Source organism: Budorcas taxicolor, chromosome X, assembly GCF_023091745.1.
Source record: "Budorcas taxicolor isolate Tak-1 chromosome X, Takin1.1, whole genome shotgun sequence".
Classification (NCBI taxonomy): domain Eukaryota; kingdom Metazoa; phylum Chordata; class Mammalia; order Artiodactyla; family Bovidae; genus Budorcas; species Budorcas taxicolor.
This window is the reverse complement of record NC_068935.1, coordinates 91059786-91078337: the sequence shown is the minus strand read 5'-3', so window position 1 is coordinate 91078337 and position 18552 is coordinate 91059786. Positions and strand designations below refer to the sequence as shown.

The following is an 18552-nucleotide window of genomic DNA, read 5'->3' as shown; positions in this document are numbered from 1 at the left end:
ACCTTCTTTCATCAGTGAGAGCCAGAGGAGGTTAGAGGAGGGAGGCTAGGATCTGCAACATAAGAGCAGCAACTGGATCTGAGCAAAGGGTTCCATTTATGGCCAGGTCGCCTTCTAGTTACATGACTTTGAACAGATCTATTTCCCCCCCCAGGAGCCCCAGGGTCCTACCTCATCTAATAAACATTGTGTATGTGGAGGGGAAACGTTAGGAGGGTAGAAGGAAAACATCAAGGAAAGGAGTTAGACCTTGGCTGTTGTGAAAGTGAAACAGGAAGGAGTGAGTAGGGTCAGTGGATTGAAAACCCACTATGGCAAGGCCCCAGGCATGAGGGCTTTCAAGTATGGGGTGCCAGAGGAAGTGTGGAGTCTAATTAGAGCTGAACAGCTGGTGTTGTGAGAGGGCTGTGGGCAGAAGAAGGTGCCTGGACTTCCTGTGGATCCATGAGAAGTTGTCAGACCTAGAGATACCTTAAATCCAGGTCCAGAAAGGGATAGACAATGGCTCAAGGTCACAAACTAGTGCTCAGCAGAGCCTGCCTCTTAGCTGTGTGTTGTTTGCAAAGTCACTTACAGCTTCTCTGATCCTTACTTTCCTCATCTGTAAAATGAGGTCAATAATTCTGACTTCTTTGGGTTAATGAGAGAACTTAAAACAATGCTCAGCATAAAATGGTGGTACAACACATTGTAGTGCCCTTAGCCAACGCCTAACCCAATCCATTGTCATTTATGGGGTATTCAAGCTTGAGAAATGTGGAGCGTAGAACTTGAAAACAGAGGGGCAGGAAGAGCTGATACCCCTGCTACCCAGAAGGGGAGGGAGCCCAGGCCTAGAGGCACCGCCACTGCAGTGAGGGTGAAGCTGCAACTTGGGGGCCCTGGGCACCAGGCTGGGGTTGCCAGGCAAGCAAGGATGAGAGCCAGAGGAGGTGGCCTGTTGCTAGGGAAGGAGGGAGCGGGTGGGGGAGCTGTTGACACCCGCAGAGCCAGGGACGTCCCCATGGCAACGGAGCCACTGCTGTTGGGAGGAGAAGTGGGAGGAGGAGCCAGCGCTGGCTCTGTTCCCAGAGGAGGCCTCCCACTCTGGGCCTCAGTGCCCCCATCTATCCAACCGGAGCTTGGATTAGATAATTTCTAAAAGATTCTTCCTTGTTTTGACCTCCTGGCAATCTGGGGTGGCTGAGACCTCACAGACCTTCCATGGCTCCCCCACATGCCCAAGACACCACCAGACACCAGAGCTGCCCCAGCTGCTTCCAAAATCTTCCCTCCATGCGGCCTCCTGTTCAGTGCAGCCTGGTCGCTGGCCCCGCCCAGCTCTTTGTTGATACCACTTCCTTTGCCTGGAACCTTGTCACTTACCGCCTGCTCAGTGCTCTCAGGTTCCGGTGGGCCCAACTCCAGCCCTGTGCACTCTGGAGAGCCTTCCCTGGCTGCCCTAGCCTGCTCAGACTGCTTCCTCCCTCCTGGGTTCCTTTGGCCCTACAGGTCTATGCTTCTCCTGTTCTCCTTGGTAATTTGCTCCTGCATTGCATCGAGCTACTTCTGAGAGCTTGGGCTCCCCTTGACAGATTCAGATCTTTTCTGTAAATTTATGATGTCATATTGCAAATCCCCATTTTATATATGAGCCAGTGCTCTGAGAACTTACGTGGCTTGTCTGAGCTCCCCAGGTCCTATGTGGTGGAGCCAGGCTTGGAACTTAGCTCTGTGTAATTGCTGCTGCCCCAGGCCCGAGGTAGGTTATGATTTATCAGCTGCAGCAGTGCTTATTAGGTGATAGGTAAAGTCCGTATACGCTGGCCACCATGCTGGTCACTTCACCTGTGTTTTCTTATTTCATCTTCACAATAATCCTATAGAGTATATATTTTAGTCACTTTGCAGGTGAGAAAACTAAGGCTTAGAAAGTTAAAATAATCTATCCCCCCCTGCCATAGAACTCAAATACAAATTCAGAGTTGTGGTCACCACACTATACCAGAGTTAACCCAGTTGTATTCCAGAAGCACGTACAGAGTATTCCCTATGTACCAGTCTTGTGTTGGGAGATCCATGGTGGAGATGGAAGTGGGCTACAGACACAGATGAACCAGCTCTGGCAAGCTAAAATGGGAGTTTGTTGATGAGAAGCCAGTTCTAAGGACAAGAGGCTGGAAGAGGTAGCACTTGACTGATAGTGGGATGGAGGAAGAGGGTAGGGGTGGGGAGGGAGATGGGTAATTTTCCCAAAGAACATACCTTTTCCCAGGAAGCTCACAAGGAGAAAGAAGAGGTAACGGGGGTTCTCCCTCTCCTTCCTGTTTATGTTCCCCTGCCCCCTCTTGGCCCAGCCCCAGGAAGTGGGTGACCCCTAAGCTGGCTGCATGCCTGGTTGGCACCAAAATAAACTTGCCTTCTCTCTCTTCCCCTCCCCTTGTCTCCGTCCCCTCTGTCCTGGCTTTAATTAGCAGCCCTGGGGATGAGTCACTTGGCAGCTGGGGAGGGAGGCTGCTGAGAGCCCAGTGGAGCCTGAGTTCCTGGCCCTCACCTCGCAGGCAGCACTGCTGTGTTCTTGGTGTGGCTCCATGTCTGTGCGGGTGTGAGGAGTACAGGGACAGTGCTGCGTAGCAGGCTGTCTGTATAGAAGCAGATCTGGTTGCTGCTGTATTTGTCTCGGTGTCCCCTGGATGTTGATGTGTGTGTGTGTGTGCGGCTGTAGGACATATCTGTGGTCGCAAGTGTCAGGAAATGAGGGAGCATTTGGGTGAACGAACGCAAACACTTTGTAATTGTATTCACCCCTCCCTGCCTAAGTGTTCTTTATGCGTTTTTGCTTATGCAAGCCCTGCACTTACATCCCTGATTTTTCCCTTGTCTTAGTCTGGGTACACTTTGTTGCAGGGAACTGAAACCCACTCAGACATGCTCAAGAATAAAGGGTGGGGAGGGGGAGACTGTTGTGAGACTACATCTCACAGAATCTAAGAGCAGTAAATGACATATAGCCAGGCCTCATGCCAACTGGAAATAGGACCAAGAAGTGAAGGAGCAAGACTGCCCCCCACCCCAGCCCCCCCTCTCTCTGTATCTCCCTGGCCCGTGCCTGTCTCTCTTCATCTTTCATGACTTGCCTGGTCCCTGTCATCGTTTTGTCACTGACTTCTCTCTCTGGAGCGCCTTCCTCTGCTCTCAGGTGGGCTGATGTTGACCTTTCTGCTCTGGGGCCCACCCCCAGGTGACTGCAGTGTTTTTGTCCATCCTATGGTAAATTGAGGCAACAAGGGGTTGTAGGTGGGAATGGATTCTCCTAGAGGTGGGTGAGTGTGTGCCCGTGCGTGCTCAGTTGTGTCCAACTCTTTGTAACCCCATGGACTGTAGCCCGCCAGGCTCCTCTGCCCACGGGATTTTACAGGCAGGAATACTGGAGTGGGTTGCTATTCCCTTCTCCAGGGGATCTTCCTGATCCAGGGATCAAACCTGAATTTCCCATGTCTCCTGCATTGGCAGGCAGATTCTTTACCACTGAGCCACCTGGGAAGCCCAGGAGTGGGTGAGGGTAGAGGTCAAATACTAAGGACTTGGTGTTTCTTCTATAGTGCCCACAGCTTTTATGTGTTCACAAGCGAGGTCAGAGCCTGGGGAGCAATCTACTCAGAGGCCTACTATTGTCAGCTTGCTCATCCATCAAGGTTGTGGTTCATACTCTAATGCAAGTCGACCTTTGCTCACTATGCTTTCAAGTTCCACGCTCTTGAATCAGAACATGCTATTTTATCTAAAAATTTCCCCTTATTTTGTGCCAAAACAGCCTTTAAGTGCATGGTGGGTATTACCATCACTCCCAGTGCACGGTGATTTTCATAGCCTCAGAACAACTGGCATGCTACTACTCATGATACAACTATTCTCAAGTTCTTCGTTGTTTCAGGAATTTGCACATTTTATTAGTACAGCGACTGAATTTATAGTTATCTGAAGTATATAACTACAAGCACACATTATCAATATTATCAGCTTGACGCTTGAGCTTACTTTTCCATTAATACAAACCCTGCTGTTTTTACATTAATTACAGAGGGAATTAATGACCCCTTAGACAGGTTTTCATCTATGAGTAAGGAGTTTGGAACCAGCTGTGTGCATAATGACTGTTCTCCAGAAGCAGGCACAATTCCCATGACTCTGACCTCGGCCCTGGCCTCCCATCCTCTGGCTGAGACTGGAGGCTGCCCCCTACTTCCTTGGGGAGTGCCTACTTCAGGTCTGGCACATATCAGGTGCTCTTGTTATTTTTTAATACAAATGATAGTTTTCTTATTGTTAAAGCTATCTTCCACACATAGATGGTAAACCTGAGTGAGAGAGATCATTCCAGGCTCAGGACAAAGCCTCTTTCAACCTAACAAATGCTTTGATTTAGAAAATGTGTACTACGTATCAGGCACTGTTAGGGAGCATTCCACACACCTTTATCTTTAATCTTCCTGGCAGCTCTACCAAGTAGGGGTGATTGGATCCACTTTACAGAGGGGGGAAACCAAAATCTTCAGAGGTAAGATGACTTGCCCGCGGTCATCCATCCATCTGCCTATCCATCCATCCATCCATTTAGTCATTCATTCACTCAAAGATAATTTCTTGAGTACCTACAACATGCTAGTTTAGTTTCACATACAACATGTGTGAAACTAAATGCAGTTGATACAGTGATGAATAGTAGAATCCTCCTGTGAGGAAACTCACCCTCTCTTAGGAATACAGGGAAGGAAACAGACAATTAACAGAGGAAGTATAGGGTGCTGTGGGAGACCCTCAGAAGTATACCTAACCCAGCCTGAGGGTCAAGGAGTCTTCTCCAAACTGACCTCTAAACTGAGACTTGGTGAATGAGTTGAAGTTAGCCTGGTTTTTCCAGTAGTCATGTATGGATGTGAGAGTTGGACTATAAAGAGAGCTGAGTGCCGAAGAATTGATGCTTTTGAACTACAGTGTTGGAGAAGACTCTTGAGAGTCCCTTGGACTGCAAGGAGATCCGACCAGTAAATCTTAAAGGAAATCAACCCTGAGTATTCATTGGAAGGACTGATGCTGAAGCTCCAGTACTTTGTCCACCTGATGTGAAGAACTAACTCATTGGAAAAGACCCTGATGTTGGAAAAGATTGAAGGCAGGAGGAAAAGGGGATGACAAAGGATAAGATGGTTGGATGGCATCACCAACTCGATGGACATGAGTTTGAGCAGGCCCCAGGAGTTGGTGACGGACAGGGAGGCCTGGCTTGCTGCAGTCCATGGGGTCTCAGAGTCGGACACAGCTGAGCAACTGAACTGGTGAGGGATGGAGGTGGGGTGAGGTGAAGTGGAGCATTTTGCAGGCAGAGCAAAAAAGTGTGCCAAGGCTGTGGGAGCAGTATTTGGTACCTGCATTTGTGAAGAACTATAGCTGTATCTGTGGAATTCCCAGGTGGCTCAAGTGGTAAAGAATCTACCTGCCAATGCAGGTGACGCAGGCTCGATTCGATTCCTGAGTCAGGAAGATGCTCTGGAGGAGAAAATGGCAACCCACTCAAGTATTCTCGCCTGGGAAGTCCCATGGACAGAGGAGCCTGGAGGCTTACAGTCTCTGGCGTCAGAAAGAATTGGACACGACTTAGCAACTGAGCCCATAGCTGTATCTGTAGTGGGATGGGGCTATCATGAGAAATAGTTTGACAAGGGGGTAGAAGGTATATTGGGAGACTGGGGTCGGGACCCTGGTCAGTCAGACCCAGAGCCAAGGAGCTGCAGGACCCAGGAGTAGAGTTTCCATGATTCCCTGCTTGCCTCTTCCCAGCACCAGCCTGGGTGGGCCTGGCCAGTGCCAGCAGCAGGCCAGGATTCCAGTGGCCACAGTGCCCTCTAGTGTCCAACAGCCTGTCTTGCAGTTTCCACCTCAGTGTGGTTTGTCTGTCTCCCAATACCAGCTGACCTTTTTGACTAGGTGCCCTGTGCCGGATGCTGGAAACACTGGAATGAATAAGACACGGCCCCTGTCCCCACCAAGCTCCTGGCCAGAAGGGGAAACAGCATGTGAACAGACAGCGCTGGAGAAACGCAGGGTGGGAAGGACGCAGGGGAGTCAGGTTCCCAGAGGGCACCACTTCTGAGCAGACTCCATCTCTCATGAGGTGGAGAGATGGCAGTGGGGGCAAGGTGGTGGGGAAGAGTCTTCTGAACAGAGGCAAAGGTGAGGACAGAGAGCAGAGTGTGGCAGACAATTGCAGGCACTTTTGTCTGGGTGGAGCACAGGTTGAAGATATGAGGGGAGGCTGAGACCACCTGGTGGGGGTGGGGGCAGCTCACAGAAGGTCCTGGGATGCCTGACAGGCAGTTAGTGAATGGAATCATATAAGGAGCTTCCCTGCCCTTTTGGGATCACAGACCCATCTGAGGATCTGATAAAAACAATGTTCTCCCAAGAAATGCACTCATACTCATGTTTTTCATACAACTTAAGGGACTTCAGAGACACTCTGCACTCCAGGTCTATCCACAAACCACAGCCTTCGAAATTCCTCTTAGTATAAATACTGAAACCTTACCATGGCTTCTGGACTCTGTGTGATTGGGCCCCCGCCTATATCCCTAATCTCCCCTTTGCTTTTTTCCAGTCAACAATGTTGGCCTCCTTGAAGTTCCTGGAAATACCACCTCAGGTCTTTTGCCCAGGTTGTTTCCTCTTCCTGGAACACTCTCCCCCTGCTACCTCCAATTTTGCCCAGTTTAATTCCACTAGTGGTTGAATAATGTCTGTCTCCTCTCACTTGGATATGAGCTCCATGAGATCAGGACCTTGACTGCCCTTAGTCACTGCCATATCCATTCCCCTGCCAGTGCCCTGTGGTTGGGTTAGGCTCCTCACCCTTAATTCCTTCCCTTCAACCCCTAGGGGATTATCACATGAGTTGCGCCAACAGGCTCAGATATGTCTGAATTTCAAGAGTGGCCCAAATGAAAAGGTATCTTCCTAGAAATCGTCCCCTGCCTGAAACAAACAGGTTTCCCAAGAGCCTCCCCTACCTCCCTGGCTGAAGGACCATGCTCTCTCAGGCTCCAACTGAGACTTTTCAGCATGTACCTATCTGTCTCACTGAAACTTCACAAAAACCTGTGAGAGAGGAGTTGCCACTCACCTTTTACAGATGAACAAACCGAGCCTCAGAGGGGTTACCCAGTGAAAAAGTAGTAGAGCCAGGATTTGTACCCAGCTCTGCCAGGCACCAAAGTGTAAGTTCTTTGCCTCACCAGAGAGGGGAAGGGGCTTGCCCAAGGTCACACAGCATCGGCCTTAGGGCCAGAACTAGAATTTATGTCTCTTGACTTCTGCCAGGCCAAGATGAATGTTTGGGTCACAGGTGCCACTTTTAAGACAGTAACTGAAAATGGGCACAAGGTGTGGCTGCCACAGGGGCCAAGAGAGTTGCTAAGGGAGAGAGAGAGAGAAAAAAGCAGGGGCTGAGACCAGAGCCTAAGGACCATGGGGCTTTAGGGGGTGGGCTGAGGAAGAAGAGGCCATGAAGGGCCCACGGATGCCAACTTTGTGGTGGTCCGGAGGGCCAGTCTCTCTCAGCAGCTTTGGCTTTCTTGAGAGGAACCAGCTGCCCCAGCAGGAAGGCAGGAAGACTGGCCTGTGGCCTGTCAGCTCCTATTCCTTCTAGATCACTGGCCCCCTGGCCCCTCCCAGGGCCGCCTTCTGCTCAGAACAGCCAGGGGCCTGGGCTGTGGGGCTATGAAAGGACAGGAGCCCTCTGAGCTGGATCTGGAATATTCTTCAGGAACCTCACACCCTTCAAATCCTCCAAATTCTCTCCTTTCTCCAGCCCCCACATAAGGAGGAGAGAGAGGTTACTGTGATAGGTCAGTGGGGAGTCAGGCTACCTGGATTCTAGTCTGACAGGCGGTATGAACTTCAGTAAGACTCTTCCCTTCTCCAGGCCTCAATTTCCCCCTCTGTAAAGTCAGGAGGGGCAGTTTCCTTAGAACAGCCTCTAGATTGTGAATGGCATTTCTTCTGATTTTTGCTTTTCTGTTCAGGGAGCATTTCTCTTAGCCAATCCAGGAAACAATGCAGAAGACAGCGAGAGCTTATTGCAATGGTCAAGAATATTGGCTAGGGCCTCATCTTGATTTCCCAAAATGGGTGATTTGAATTTTACTTGATCTGGTACATCCTAGCATAACCACCACACAGAGTCTCTTTAAATCTGTGGAAGATGAGAATGTTTGTGAAAAGCTTCTATGGAAAGGTTTCTGTATTTACAGGGCAACCATATGGCCAAGGGGATGGAGTCCTGATTTGGGGATGGCGAAAACAGATCCTGACCTTGGGGTTCCGCTACTTACTAGCTCTATTACCTGTGCCGAGTTACTTAAATGTTTCTGCGGCTCATTTTACTCTTCAGGAAAATACGGCTAATAACGTATACTTGACAGGGTACTTGGGGAGGTTCCAACAGAGGTGCACGTAGTGAGACCAGCCTGAGGTTTGGCCCAGGGGAGTCTCTTCAAGCTCTCAAAGCTGCTTCCTCTTACTAGGAGTTCCCAGCCCTCCTGGGGGAGCAGGGGAAGGAGCAAAGTTTCCAGTTGCAGTCTGGCCCCAAGCCCAGCCGGCCTGGCCCCGCCTCCTTGGTTCCTCCTTCTAGGGAAGGGCTGGGGAGGAGGGGGTGGTGACACTGTGGAGGCACCGCCCTGGCCAGGGGGCCTGCCCTCGGGACAGGTCCAGACCCATGGAGCCCCCCGGGAGGAGTAGCAGGTAGGAACCTGGCCCCCAGCCTCAGCCTTGCAGCCTGACCCCCTCCCTTCCTGCCCAGGCCTGGACCTGGTCCCTGGGCTGCTGATTCAGCAGCCTCCTGGCTTCCTGGTTCCTGGCTCCCCTCTTGGACTCTTGGAGGCCTTTGGCTTGGGGGAGGGAGGCAGCTCGAGTGGGTGAGCCCAGGGGCATTTGGGTGCCCAGCTCTGTGAGGACCCTGGAGCCCTGAGCAGCACAGTCTGTGACCCAGGAGGGGTGTGATTGGTGGCTGCCCGGGCACCTAGCCTGACGCTGTGGGGCTGTCTGTAGCAGCTGAGACTCCAATACCAACATTCCAGCAGCCTGTGGGTCTCTGAGTCTCAGGTTTAATGAGTCAAGGACTTGGGCCGGTAACTGGCACCTAAATGGTCCTGGAGAAACAGTCATTCTGCTGCTGCTGATTATTCCAGAGTCTCTGATAAGAGTATCAGATTCCAGGATTCTCTGTAAGGTTCTAAGATTTAGGCATCCTCTAATTTGCAGCAAGCAAGATAGTGGGCAGCTGGCCTGGCCTGCAGCTGCATCTCCTGGCCTTTACTTGGGCTCTTGAATGGCCAGGCCCTGACCAAAACCAGCCTTCAGGGGCTCGTGGGGGACAGGGGCTGGCTGACTGGGGACTCACTCCCAGCATCTGCCCTGCACTGGGGAGGCTGGGGACTGGGCCCTTGGCCTCACTACCCTGCTGTCTCTCCTCCTCCTTCCCATTCACTGGACTTTTCATCTTGGGAAGCAGGAGGCAGAGGGGCCTTTGGACCCCACTCTAGGGGTGGGGGACAGCGCTGGGGGTGGGGCTTGGGCCTTGCCCCAGGCTAGGGGTGCAGCACTGGCCTTGGAAGCAAAGAACCCCCTGTCCCCTGGCTCGCTGGGCCCCATCCTCCCGCTCAGTCCTATCCTGTCACCAGGACCACTGAGACCTTGTCAGCTCTCCTCCGCCCTCACCTCTCCTGTCCTTTGCTCTGGCACTCTGCCTCTCCCCCGTCTTCTTTCTGTGTCTTTTGTCTTGCCCTTTCACTGTCTTCCTTCTCTGTCTCTCTCCTTTTCTGTCTCACCCTTTTCTTGTCTCTTTCAGTTTCTCTCTGTCTCTTTCCCGCTCCTCCTCCAGTGTCTCCCACACCCTCCCCCACCCTGGCCCAGCCTGGGTTCTTCACCCTCTTTGGACCCAGAGCCTCTTTTCTCCCCATCCTTCCCTCCCTTCTTGTGAGGGGTCTTCCATAAGAGGGAACAACCCCCTCCCCACACACCTTTTCCCTTTCTCTTTCATCCACCCGTCCCCCTCCCTCTTCCATCCCCGTGTGGCATCTGGTGTGAGGAGGGCCCCCTCCCCCTTCCCTACTGTGGTGTCCCAGTGTCTCCGTGGCTCAGGTCCCCACGGAGTCACCTGGAACACAGGAGGCCCAGCCCAGCTCTTTCGTCTCTGCTGCCCCCTGTTGTCGTTGTGTTCTGTTTGTGGTTCGAGTGCCGTCCTCTCTTTCTTGACTTTGTGGTTTTTTCTTTTTTTCTTCCTTCCTTCCTTCCTTCCCTCCCTCCCTCCCTGCCTCCCACCCCTCCTCCTCCACCACCCATTCCTCCCAGTCTTCCCCTTTCCCATACCCCACTCACTTTCACCTCCTTGTCCCCATTCCCCACCCTGCCTCTCCCCTCCCCCCTGTCTCTCTCTCTGTATCTCTTTCTCTCTCTGTCTCTCGCTGTCTCTCAGGTCCACAGCGTCTCATACTCTACACCAGTATTGCTGTCCTACTCAGGTCCTTGACTCCATGAAGCTTACCCCCTCAGGCAGGCTGGCAGAGAGCAGGTAAGAGCTAGACCCACCCCTCCCCCAACCCCTCACCCCTCCAGACAAATATGAATATCATTGCCAGCCCCTCCCCCATCTTCCTCTAGCCCCTGGAGTGATTGTGGAATGGGTGTCTGAGCGGGTGAGGAGAGAGACTGGGGGACCAGGCCAGGAGACCAAAGAGGACATTCACAGCCTGTTTGTAGCTTGTCCTTCCTTAAAAATCCTTCTCTAGATACTTTCCCCCCAAAGTGGGAGTGGTTGGTCCTAGAATATGTAATATTTGAGCTGTTTTGTAGGATGGGTAAGAGTCTGCCAGTTGGATAGGATAGGTTAAGGTGTTTAGGCAGAGGAAACCATCTGCCTACACTTTTGTAGAAGGAGATTATTTCCAAGATAATTTGAAATAAATACATTTTACATTTTCTGATTATAATGTATAAAATGAAATCTTAATAGCAATGGCAGAAAAGGCTAGGCCCATTTGAAAGTTTAAAAATACTTGTGTTAAAGAGGAAACAAGAATGGAATTTATGGACTGTTTAGAGTAGATGTCAATTGAGAATATTATAGAACAAAACCTATGGGACATGACCAAGGGGGTTCCCAGAAGAAAGCTTGTAGTCTTAAATGCTTTTATTAGAGGACAAGACAGCTTAAATGAACTAGCTATTCCAATCAAGACTCTAGACAACCAAAAGAAAGTAGAATTACGTAATTACTATAGATAAAACCAGAAATTGGGCTTCCCGCATGGTCCAGTGGTTAAGAATCAGCCTTGTAATGCAAGGGACACCGGTTCAATCCCTGGTCCAGGAAGATCCCACATGCGGTGGGGCATCTAAGCCTGTGTGTAGCAATTACTGCAGCCTGAATGTCCTAGAGTCTGTGCTCTGCAAAAAGAGAACCCCACGCACCACAACTAGAGAGTAGCCTCCACTTGCTGCAACTAGAGAAAGCCTTGGCACAGCAACGGTGACCCAGTGCAGCCAAAGTAAGCAGATAAATATTTTTAAAAAGACAGAAATTAATGAAATAGAAAACAAAAGTTTTGATAAACTAAGAGATGTTTTTTGAAAAGACCAGTAAACTAGACAGACCATGCTCTGGCAGATATGATTGAGAAAAAGGCAAGAAAACATGAAGTATGATGAAGGGAATTTAACCACAGATTCAGAAAATATTAAAAAGTCATGAGAAAGTGCTTTGTACAATTTTATACCAAAAAATGTGAAAATCCAGATGAAACGAGTGGTTTTCTAGGAAAATATAAATTGCCCAAAATCACTTAAGGAGTGGCAGAAAACCTGAATAGAATAGAACTGTATAGAAGAAATTTAAAAGATGGTCAAAGTTTTCTCCTCAGACATGGTAGTTCAGGTATGATGGAGGTTCTATCCAATCTTGATGATCAGCTAATAGGAAAAGATGGACAGCTTCCTATTTCATTCTAGTATCACTGGGCACATTAAAAAAAAAGAAAACTATATAGCCTAACCTCACATATTAATAGAGAAACACATTTTTTAAATTATAGATTCTCCGATTGAATCCATCAGTGTATTAAAAGAAGGCTGTATCATGACAGGTGAAGGTCTGTCCCAGGAGTGCAGGGGTTGTTCAACATTAGGAAAGCTGTTATTATAATTGATTATACTAATAGTTATACAATCTTTTCTTTTTACTCTGTCTACATAAATGCTGAAAAAATAATCTGACAAAATTACACATCCATTCTTGACTTAAAAACCCTTAGTGCCTTAGTTATCTCTTGCTGCATTAGGACAATTTGTTAAACAACAATAGATAACTAGTACAGTAAGCTAGGAATGAGTGAAAACCTTCACTTGGTAAGAATTTTTATCAGAGACCAAAATCAGTCATCAAATGTAACAATGAAGTGCTCGATAAATTTCCATTCAATTCAAGAACAAAATAAGGATGACTCCTATCACTGTCACGAACCAATATTTTTCTGGAAGTTTTAATCATTGGGATTAAAAAATAGAAGTGATATAAATATCAGAAAGAGAATTAGCATTATTGGAAGATGATATGGTTGTCTACTTAGATAATCAAAGAGAATAAAAGGAAAAATTATTAGAACTAATAAGAAAATTCAGTGAGGTGGGTAGATACAACATAAATATACACCCAAACCATTAGCTTCTCTGAATACCATCAATAACTAATTAGAAGACATAATAGAAAAAGATTCCATTCATAATAGCAAAGAAAAAAAAATACCCACAAATTTATAAGAAATTTAAAATACTTCTTTGTAGAAAACTATAAAATTTCATCAAAGGCTGTAAGGCTTGAATAAATTGAGAGTCATATCCTATGCTTAGATGGGAAGAATTTAATATGGTTTAAAATGACACACACACCCCCAATTGGGTCAAAAGGTTCAGTGTATTTCTCATTAAAATTTTAGTGGTATTTTCTTTGGGGATCAGGCAGTTGGATTTTAAAGTTCATTTGGAAGAGTAAATGCCCATGAATTACTAAGAAAAATTTGAAAAAGAAGAACAATGAGGAGGGACTTGCCCTATTAGATTACAAACTTACCATAAATCTACAGAAATTAAAAATATATCATAAATAGAGGAATACATAAATTGAACAAAATAGATAATTTAGAAACAAACTCACGTATTCATATGAGAATTCAATTTATGACAAAGAATACATTTTAAATCAGTGGGAAGTCAGTGAATGGGATAGGATTTGGAAAAAAATCCTACCATTTGGAAAAAATTTAAGGAATTTCCCTGGTGGTCCAGTAGTTAAGACTGTACTTCCTGTGCGGCGGGCATGGGTTCAATCCCTTGTCTGGAAACTAAAATCCTGTACGCCGCACAGCACGGCCAAAAAAATAGAAGAGAAAAATTTAAGATAAATCCCTACCTTGCACAAAAACAAATGCAAAAAATAAAGCTGTAAAAGTACCAGAGCAAAATCCAGAATATTTTTATAATAGACAGGAGAAGTCTTCCTGAGCAGGGCTTAGAAACTCAGGAGCCATAAAGTTAAGAGCAATAATTTCAGCTACAATTAAAGTTAAGAACTTCTGTGTGGAAAAGATACTATACACAAAGTTAAAACAGAAATAGCAGGCTAGAGGAAAGTATTTGCTACATAGATATTAGGCAAAGGTTAGTAACACTGTCTGTATCTATATAACCTCCTGGAAATCAATAAGAAAAAGGTGCACAGCTCATTTAAAGTGGAGAAATAACGTGATTTGACAATTCAGAGAAGTAGACAGCTGATGAATGAGAAAGGATATTGAAGCTTACAAGTAACTAAAAAATGTAACTAAAACAACAACAAAGTACTAACTTTCAAGTACCAAAATTTAGAAGATTAAAACAGTTGTGAAGAAACAAAATTGTGTATTCTTTGATTAGAGTACAAATTGGTTCCATTTTCTTGTGGGACCAATTTATTAGGTGCCCCCCAAAATTTAAATTTACATATACTTCCAAGCTGAGAACTATGTTTCAGAGCTAGATTTCTCTAGAGTTTCACTATTAGATAGACCCCAACGTGGCCAGCTAGAGGCCTTTTCTAAATACCCCAACCCCAGCTGCAAACATAAGCCACACTGTGCAGCTCTTTATCACATGCCCTTTTGTAGGATAGCATTCTCAGCCAACTCGTAATGAAAAGGTTGCTTGATGTATGCTTCTTAGATGAAGACAGGATTATGTGAGTAGGAATAATCTTTATTTTTAGCCGGTCTATAAAAATGTTAAAGCTATGGAAATAACTTTTATCTACATTTTAAACAAAATGTGCATTCTCTGCCCAGCAATTCACCTTTTAGAAATCCTTCAAAACTGCTTTCAGATATATGCAAAGATGTTCATTGCAGCATTGCTTATAATAGCAAACGATTAAAACAACCTACCTGTCCATCAGTAGGATTTCTTTCATGATCCACCCATACTCTGTAGTAGATCAAAAGAAAAAGATATATCTCTATATACTCACCTGAAAAGACCTGCAAGACTGATTATTCTATGAAAAAAGCAAATTGCAGAACAGAGCTTATAGTATGATCCATTTTTGTAAGGAAAAGAAAACCCTCTTGAAACAATGAAAAAATGTTATGCATACCCTGTCACAGTCTTTAAATTACTGGCCTTTTTCTTGGTCCCAATTCCTTGCCTTTACTAACTTGTTTCCTTCCTCCTCCATGCCTTTCCCCTGTATCCACCTGTTCAGATGTTATTTTTCCTTTTAATAACTTGCTCAAATGCCACCTCATTCATTCAGCAAGCATTTGTCCTGCATGCTCTCAGACAGGCCTTGTGCTGAACCTTGGTGAGACATGGGGATGAGCTGTGTCTGATCCTACAGTCAGAGAGCTCAAGTCTAGAAGGGAGAGAGACCCCATAGACAATGATAGGCTCAGAGTGCTGCCAGAGGAGGGGTACCTCACCTCACCTGTCCCCTACAGGAGTGGATGTGTACTAAGTCTTGAAAGAGTAATAGCTTTCCTTTCTGCCCCAATCCTGCCAGAAATGGTTGCCTATTTTTTGCCTCTTCTAAGTAGGATGACCTAATGGGGGAATATAGTTGGGTCAGTACCTTTATTCAAGTCCAAATTCTGCTGCTTACCAGCTTGACTCTTGGCAAACCTCTAAGCTTCTATTTCCTCATCTGTGCAATGAGGATAATGCCTATTTACCTCTCAGGGCTGATTTTAGGATTGGAGATGGTACATGTAAAACTCCTGGATGACTATCAACTCATAAAGAGCAGGGGCGACCCATGTCTTGTTTTCCTCGTAGACAGTGTATAGCCTTGGATTGGATTGGATTTAAAAGCTGTACATGTCTAGGGATGGTTCTGGGCAAAGGATGGACCTGACTATAGTGGGGTTTTGAGATGAGGAGGCTGAATGTAGTACATGGGAAGGGACCAGGGGTTGCACTATAAAAAGTGAGACCAGGGAATTTGCCAGCGGTCCAGTGATTAGCACTTGGTGTTTTCACTGCTAGAGCTTGGGTTCAGTCCCTGGTCAAAGAACTAAGATCCTGCAAGCTGTGTGGCATGTCCAAAAGAAAAAAAAGAAGAAGAAGAAGGAAAAAGAAGAGAGAGAGCCAGGTCTCTACTCTTGGCATGAAGGTGACACAGGGGGGAAAATAAATGTAGATGGCCCTGGGGAATGGAGCCCAGGCAGAGCATTCTGGCCCTAATTCATGGTCCTATTCCACTACTGATGCCGTCTCACAGTACGGGCAGGGGAGCATGGTGGACCAATACTTGCAATGGTCTCAAATTTCAGTTCCACCTCTGGCACCCACTAACTGGGTGACTTTAAAGAACCGACTTTACATCTCTGAGCCTAGTTCCTTATCTGTCAAAAAGAACCACCAGCATCATGGGGTTTATTTATTGAGGAGTAGAAGAGATCATGGGCTTCCCTTGTGGCTCAGCCGGTAAAGAATCCCCCTGCAATTTGGGAGACCAGAGTTCCATCCCTGGGTTGGGAGGATCCCCTGGAGAAGGAAAAGGCTACCCACTCCAGTATTCTGCCCTGGAGAATTCCATGGACTATCCATGGGGTCGTAAAGAGTCGTAAAGAGAAGAGATCATAAATAGAATTCACCTTGTTGAGTGCCTGGCACATAATGAGTGCTCAAGAAAAAGGGTAGCTATTATTAATCTTAATTTCAGTAGACACTTAGGGAGTTCTGCTGTGGCCAGGGCCTATGCTGGGTAATGGTTCTTGCCTTCCACAAATTCCCAGTCAGTTGGGGAGACTGAAGAGGGCTATGACAAAAGAGAGCACAGCGTGGGAGGTGCTGTGGAGTGGCTTCCACAGCAGTGAGAGATCCAGCCCTACCTAGGGCTGGTGCAGGTCATCTCAGCCTAAGAGCTGAGTCTTAGAGGATGACTCAGAGGCAGCCAAGGGAAAGGGTGAAGTGTGCCAGAATATTCCAGGCAGAAAGAATAGCATACGCACAAGAACCTGGATGTTGTTGGGTAGAGCCAGAGGTTTGTTTAGAGCCTGGGTTGCACGGGTCCCAAATGGCTTCAGGTGGCCTGGGAACCTCCTGAAATTGAATGCAAAATGTTGTGTTTGTCTGGTTGTGTGGATTTGCTGTTGGGGAGATGATTCCTGGCTTTCATTCAATGCATAAAGAGTTTTGTGTTCCTCCAGAAAAAGTTAACAACCAGTGTTGCTAGTGATGAAGTGTCATGTGAATGGATACTAAATAGAAAAATTAGGCAAAATTTGTGTTTTAGAAACATCACATTAGCAGTCAGTATGAAAAATGGATCATATGCATGGAGGCCGGCTGGAAGGCCTAACCTGGGGTGTTGGCATTGAAGAAATGGCTTGGAGCAGTGCTACTCTGTTGCTTTACTCCAGTGGACACTGTTCACCAAGAAGCATTTTAATTTCACCTTATGGAATCTAAATCCTTTGAGAGTTATTAATGAGATAGATCCAACAGCAGGTGAGAGAAAGGGAGAAGGCAAGGGTGAGTCAGTGTTAGCAGAGGGCCCCAGGGACGTGAATCCAGGGTAATAGTGCAGGAGGCAAAGGGAACCTCTGTTAATGCTCGCCCAGCACCCAAAGTCCATGGGCTCAGATGTAATTGCCAACTACCATCCTGGTTCTTGGAGATCCCGAGTGACACTGGAGGCACTTATTTCTCTATGCATATTGGAGAGGAATTACTTCTGGTTTGTGAGTCACATATTTATTTTCCTGAAGAAAGTAGTGTTTGAGCCAATCATCCAAGGTCTGTAAAGATTTTGAGTGATGGAGGTGGAAGAAGATGCTCTGATAGTGAGTGCCGAGGCCTGGAGGTGAGAAACGGTAAGGCTGTACACTGAGGCAGGGATTAGATACACCTTAGACAGCAGTTTGCAGAGTCCAGGCTCCTTTGTCATGGTAGGCAGCTGGAGAGCTACGAGAGCAGCTCTTGAAGAGAGAAGGAAACACGATCAAGTTAGCATTTTAGAAAGAAGGGAAACGAGGGTGGAGTCTGTTCCAGTAATCCAAGAGAGGTAAGCTAAGGTAGGGCTTCCTGGGTAGCTCAGCTGGTGAAGAAACTGCCTGCAATGCAGGAGACCCTGGTTCAATTCCTAGGTCGGAAAGTTCCCCTGGAGAAGGGATAGGCTATACCCACTCCAGTATTCTTGGGCTTGCTTGCCTTGTGGCTCAGAGGGTAAAGAATCTGCCTGCAATGTGGGAGACCTGGGTTTGATCCCTGGGTTGGGAAGATCCCCTGGAGGAGGAAATGGCGACCCACTCCAATATTCTTGCCTGGAGAATCCCCATGGACAGAGGAGCCTGGTAGGCTACAGTCTGCGAAGTCACAGAGTTGAACAAGACTGAGCAACTAAGCACAACACAAGCACAATGAGCTAAGGTAGTGGCTGTGGGGAGGGAGCAGAGGAAGTGGGTTTGAGAGATGATTGGGAGGAAGAGAGAACTGGAGTCAGAGGCTGAGCAGATAGTGGGGGTAGAGATGACCAAGGTTGGAGTTCAGGTCTGGCAGTGGATTCATTCATTTAAAAAATATTTATTGAGTGCTAGACAGTGTGTTGGGCATTAGAGATACAGCAGTAAACAAAATAGATGCCTGCCCTGATGGATCTTAAGTGGATGAGACGGATAATAAATAAGCAACTAAATATATGTCAATAGCTTGTGTCTGATGCCACACCTACCTGGGGAATGATGTTTGAGTGAGTGCAAAGGCCCTGAGGCAGGAGTGGGCTTGTTATGTTTGAGGGATGGCAGGGAGACCAGTATGATTGGAGAAAGAGTGAGTGAGGGGCAAGAGGAGTCGATGATGAGTTAGCAAGAGCCAGATCATGTGTAGTCTTTTAGAGCTATTTAGGGCGGTAGACGGAGAAGGCAATGGCAACCCACTCCAGTACTCTTGCCTGGAGAACCCCATGGACAGAGGAGCCTGGTAGGCTACAGTCCATGG

General features: G+C 47.2%; 1 protein-coding gene across 1 annotated transcript in view; it reads left to right on the top strand.

Annotated features, from left to right (window-relative positions):
• IQSEC2 (IQ motif and Sec7 domain ArfGEF 2) overlaps positions 1-18552 on the top strand; it is a 77090-nt gene that overhangs the window by 25320 nt on the left and 33218 nt on the right. Inside the window, exon 3 of the mRNA XM_052662800.1 lies at positions 10508-10603. Within this exon, the coding sequence (XP_052518760.1) occupies positions 10508-10603 (96 nt within the window). The remainder of the gene's footprint in view (positions 1-10507; positions 10604-18552) is intronic.